At 35.3% G+C, this 5808-nt stretch overlaps 1 protein-coding gene across 1 annotated transcript; it reads right to left on the bottom strand.

Moving 5' to 3' along the window:
• Positions 1 to 2514: 2514 nt before the first annotated feature.
• LOC108376770 (putative nuclease HARBI1) lies at positions 2515 to 3008 on the bottom strand. Its single transcript, XM_017633015.1, has 3 exons — positions 2797 to 3008; positions 2638 to 2741; positions 2515 to 2583 (listed from the first exon to the last, which is right to left on the bottom strand). Exons 1-3 carry the CDS (start codon positions 2939 to 2941, stop codon positions 2515 to 2517), a joined length of 318 nt encoding a protein of 105 aa, XP_017488504.1. The 5' UTR covers positions 2942 to 3008.
• Positions 3009 to 5808: the final 2800 nt, after the last annotated feature.

Below are 5808 nucleotides of genomic sequence, written 5' to 3'. Positions count from 1 at the left end.
GCGTTTCTCTCTGACACAAACAGATCTCTCAAGCAAAATGTAATTTTCACTGTGCCAAATCTCTCTGTACGACCTTTTTGTGTTTTCTGCTGTGCACTATGAGAACCAGAGTACGATAAAAAGTGGACAATATTCGACACCTTAGTGCTTAAAAATTTCTACAGGAGGTTTTGGAGTCGGTGATTACGAATCTGAAGTTAGCTTTTAAAAACTCTAAATGTCGGATCCAATATGGCGAACAATATTGTGAAAAGTAATCGGTTTGGCTTGAAACTTGTTACTCAATGATTTTTGTGCTTACTGGTCACGAATTTCAAGTTTGGTTTCAACAATTCGAAATGGCAACTCCGATACGGCCGGCATAAAAAATACGCATGTAGTTAGCGTACATAAAATGTAGTTTCCGAAGACCACCAGGAGGAGGTTAAACTATGAATTTAGATTTCACCTTTTTAATTTTTTGGTATTTTTTAATTTTTTTTTGTCTATGTATATTTATCGTTTTTCTACCAATCTCGAATGTAGACTTCACTGTTCTATTTTTTTACTTTGCATTTTTTTTATTTTTTTTTTTATTTTGTATTTTGTACGAAGTACGAGCTTAGACTTCGCCTTTTACTTTACTTTTGTTTACTTTTGTTTTTCAATATATTTGTATTTTTTATTTACTACGATTTCAGGCTTCACGTTTTTATTTCTTTTTGTTTATTCCATTTTTTGTTTTTTTATATTTTTCATCTTTTTACCAATTACGAATTTAGACTTCGCATATTATATTTTAGTATATTTTGAGTTAGTTTGAACCAAAATTAAAATAAAATCTCTTCATGATTGTACAAATCACAAATAAAATTCACAAATTTGATTTCTTATTTCTTTGATTAGAAATTCAAATCACAAATAATTTAATTTTTTTATTTGGTCAACAAACCAAACCACAAATCAAATATACATATTTCTTAATTGATAGCAGATTTATAAAAAAGGATTTGAAATCACGCATCCCTGCCACCGCAATACCGTGACTTTGATGTTCGTGGGTAGCCGCGCTCACGTAGCGTCGCGTAGAAACATATCAAAGAGAGACAGAAGCAACGTCAACGTCACGGTCATGTGATCATGTCATCAGATCAATCGTGTCAGCCGACACGTTCTCCGTTTTTACGTCCGTGGATAACTTTACCAAGGATCCAATGTATATCCCTTGAAAAAAATATTGCATTCCACCAAACAAAAAAAAATTAGTAATAATTCTTTTAGCCTATTTTTTAACCGAAGTCCATAAAACTTATTGAAAATTCTTATCAATTCAATATACATTAAAAATTCTTAAATACAATGACTTTTCTCACATAAGGCAGTTCCTTGAATTTTTATATAGAAATTCTCTTGAGGTAATTTTTTTACATACAAGTAGATAAGCTTACGCCTCATCGTGTATGTAAAAATCAAATAAAACACCTCTTTGAGGTAAAATTTTCGAGTGGCGAAAGCTGAACTAGAAACACAAAATTTATGATATCAATTTCGTGATGAAAATTATACGCATTTTTTAACTGCCTTTCAAACGTAGGGAAAATCGTTTTTATTCATACGAATCGTTGCAAAAGTTCTGTTTTTTTTTTTAATTGTGTTTTTAGCAGTAAACGGAAATTCGCACCTTCCGAATAAATAAAAAAAGATTTTCCGTACGTTTGAAAGGCAGTTAAAAAATGCGTATAACTTTCGTCACGAAATTGATATCATAAATTTTGTGTTTCTAGTTCAGGGCTCGAATCGTAACAGTTGTGAACGAGCAACTTGTCACGTAAAAATGACAAAATCGGATTGTGACAGACGTGAACGAACTTCTCATATCGTAATTCGGTATTATGACAGGCGTGAACGAGCGAGTGAACGTACTCGCTCGTTCGAACTGTCATTCGATTAATATTTGACGAACGTACGCGCGCAAAATTTGATAAATTTTTTTTAAAAATGTAAGTAATTATAAAATTTGTGCAAACATATACAAGTTTATAGCTATTTTTCTTATTTTAGGACCAACTACAATAAATTAAACTCTACGCAGAAGGAACTCATGGCGGAGTTCATGGCCGAACACCCTGACTTGGCAAAGAATTTACTCCCAAACTGTTCGCAGGGAAAATNTGCAAACATATACAAGTTTATAGCTATTTTTCTTATTTTAGGACCAACTAAAATAAATTAAACTCTACGCAGAAAGAACTCATGGCGGAGTTCATGGCCGAACACCCTGACTTGGCAAAGAATTTACTCCCAAACTGTTCGCAGGGAAAATCAACGGCCAACCGTTTGTGGGAAAACCTCACCAAACAATTACATGTGGTGGACCTTTTCAGGAGTCATGGGCTGCACCTCCATATTGACAATTTATGGCAAGAATCTTGCAAATGTTGTNAAAGAATTTACTCCCAAACTGCTCGCAGGGAAAAGCAACGGCCAACCGTTTGTGGGAAAACCTCACCAAACAATTACATGTGGTGGACCTTTTCAGGAGTCATGGGCTGCACCTCCATATTGACAATTTATGGCAAGAATCTTGCAAATGTTGTCACAAATCTGGCAAACGGAATATTAGCAATAAAATGTTAAAATGAAAGAAAAGAAACTTACTAGCATAACGTTAAGACTATGGTAACCTTTCCTGTTGAAGTACATGTGCTCGTCTCTAATTGGCTTTTGTAATCCAATGTGTGTTCCGTCTACGCATCCAACCACTAAAAGGAAAAACATTGGAGTCACTACGCATTTCATTAGAACTCCTCTTCCTACCTCCAGGTATTTTATATTTTTCCGGAAACCACTCCTTACATCTTGAAGATTCGTTGGGCTGGAACTTTATAAATTCCGGACACAATTTGCTTTCCATTTCTTTTAAGACGTTGGACGTCAATTTTGATACCGTGCTCTGGCACATACCTATCAGGTAATCGCTACCAACTGTGTGCTGATAGTTACCACTTGCAAGGAGCGAGAGGCTTGCAGCCAATTGCAAAGCAGCAGGGATGGCTTTTGTGTCATCGCAGTTTATGTTTGTTTTCGATAAAACATTCTGGAATGCCTCCTCGCTTAACCGAAATCTTTTGATGAATCTGCAATTATAGGAGTAGAGAAGGTAATTTATTTCCTATGTATAATTACTTACGCGTTGTCGGATAATGCCAATGGATTGCTTCTGCCCCGAAGTTGCTTACGCACAACTCGCTTTCGCTAGAGCTTAAATAAAATAAAAGGCTCGGATCCATTTTAGTTTTGCCGCTTTTCTTTATTTACTTTTCACTTATTTTGACACTTCAATGTCTATTGTGACTTAAAAAAGGAAGAAGAAGAGAAAAATAATCGATAACCAAATAAACAATAACGATTCGTTCGCCTTCGATTGTTATCATCCGATATGGTTCATTCGATTAAACGATCACGTAATTTGTGTTCGCACGATTGCCGACTCGTTCACGTCTGTCACGATTCGACCCCAGCTTTCGTCACTCGAAAATTGTACGTCAAAGAGGTGTTTTATTTGATATCAATTATTTTGGGGTAGCAAATTTAAAATCGACGAAAATACAAACAATAAACTAAATGTTTTATTTTTCTCAAATAAATTGCTAAAAATATTCTCTAAATCCAAATAATGTATTCAAATCGATGTGTCCATTGAAACACATAGTTTTTCGAATACGGAATAAAGCGAAAAAGAATGATTCATATCATTTGTATTCGAAAAAATTAAAAACAAAAATTATGAGAAATGATAAAAACTTATCAACTTGGTACTAACTTTGAATACAATAAACAACTGTATTCGTCTGATTGCCTCGTAGTTTAATTTTTGTTAAGTTTTCTACCGGGTGTGGGGCGCACACATGTGCTTTTTTAAGAAGTTTTACTTCTATCACGTGTTGCTCTCGTGCCATTAAGCTAATGCTTTTTTCCCAAGTACTTTTGCTCAGTAGCAATTTATACATATGTATGTAAGTAGTAACGGCACATTGGGTGAACTAAATGCATTCATACATACATATTTATGTACAACTATAGGTAAATACCAGGTAGGTTAAGTGCGGGTGATAAACCCATGTAGCGTAGTTAAATACTGTGTACATACCTGCAATTAAAATGGGAAAAATGTTACAATTTCGGCATGTGACTAAAAAAAACTCTAAAATACACACAAATTGTGGTTTCCAAGACATGTACGAAGTGATTAGCACAGCTGCAACCTTCAACTTGCCAACTCGCGGGAAATTCCCCGATTTGCATGGAATTTTGGTTTAATTGGCAATCTGGGAATGGGCGATTTTTTTCGGGGAACTGGGTGTGTTATTTTTATATCTTCAAGTAACCAAATTAGATGGATATGTTAATTTGTAACCATTTGACCCTTTTTGGAGCGACATTTTTTCACTTTGAATAGCACTATCTCCACAACAAGAGTTTTCCCAGATATAAGCTATATGCCAGATGAAAGTTAAGATTTTGGACTAGACCTGTGGAAACTTAGAATAAAATGGACTGACCAGTTTTTGAGAAAATTCCCGAAATGTATATTTTCAGCAGCCCGATTTTTAGTTTTCAGGCGATAACGTTATGACATATTTATATTTCATAAGCACAAAAGATAGCGTTAGATAGCTCGTTTGAAGACCCTTCTACTGATATCCACATCAATGGCATGGATTGAGTAGTGCGGCCTCAGGGGTAGTTTATAAAATTGCCTTTTTTCTAATTTCAGGCAGCAGCCATGCCCACACAGGCATACGAATAAAAACATCCTGGAACAAACCCTCTTTAGTTTTTATTGTACTCTAATTCCTGAAAGTTTGAAAAAAATTAAACGAAGGTACGTACAGACGCCACATACATACCAAAGCATCTCGTAGTGGAGACACGAACCAAAGCACATTTAGCTCTATATCTTTCCAACTAATAGCCGGAACTCAAAATAAAAGGTATGGTTCGTATTGGCCCATAGAATAACACAAAATATGTTGGGTGGGTACCCACATGCCAACTTAAACCGGCAAAAGCAAACAGATGTTTTTTGTTTCGCAGCACTTTAGCCTAATTTTTAAGAATCCGGTTAATCGTTTATGAAGCTTGGATACATTTTCTGGACACACTCTGCAAGAGCTTTCCAACGATATATCAAACATGTCGATTGGACTTCTGGATAAAAACTTCCAAATCTCGTGTATATGTATACATATGTGGCTGCTTTCGTCACTCACGCGCACTGCCGTGCGCTGTGATAAGCGAGTCATTTCAGCATGCTACTGTGGCTGCTTTCGTCACTCGCGCGCACTGCCGTACGCTGTGATATGCTTGAATCAAGTTTTTTACAATAACTCGGTTGAAAAGCCATTGCACTTTTGGCTCAGTGTACTTGATTTAAGTTTGACTTTGACACTACATATTAGATGAAATAAAAAAACGAGAATTACATTCGAAAATCTGATATTTATGTACGTTTGACACCGCCTTCACAGAAAATTTGAAGTATTCAACTGCAAAACAATGTGTGGTCGGATAGCGCTAATGTCTCTTCTCACCATGTTCAGAATAAATCAAAAATGCAATTGCATTCCAAAATAAAATATTATCATAACAATAATTATAACGCTTTTGCATGGCTTTGATACAAAAGTTAGTATAAACTAAGTAAAATAGTTCAATTATGACCAGTTCATCAGGCTGCCAGCCAACAAAGAACTGAAAGTAATACAACAGATCTAAGGAGCATTACTAATTATAGTGCGAATACGCTACGCTTTTTGTTATTTGTAA

Source organism: Rhagoletis zephyria, unplaced genomic scaffold (assembly GCF_001687245.7).
Source record: "Rhagoletis zephyria isolate East Lansing unplaced genomic scaffold, Rhagoletis_zephyria_1.1 Rzeph_scaffold_00102, whole genome shotgun sequence".
NCBI lineage: Eukaryota > Metazoa > Arthropoda > Insecta > Diptera > Tephritidae > Rhagoletis > Rhagoletis zephyria.
This window is presented reverse-complemented; position numbering and strand designations above follow the sequence as displayed.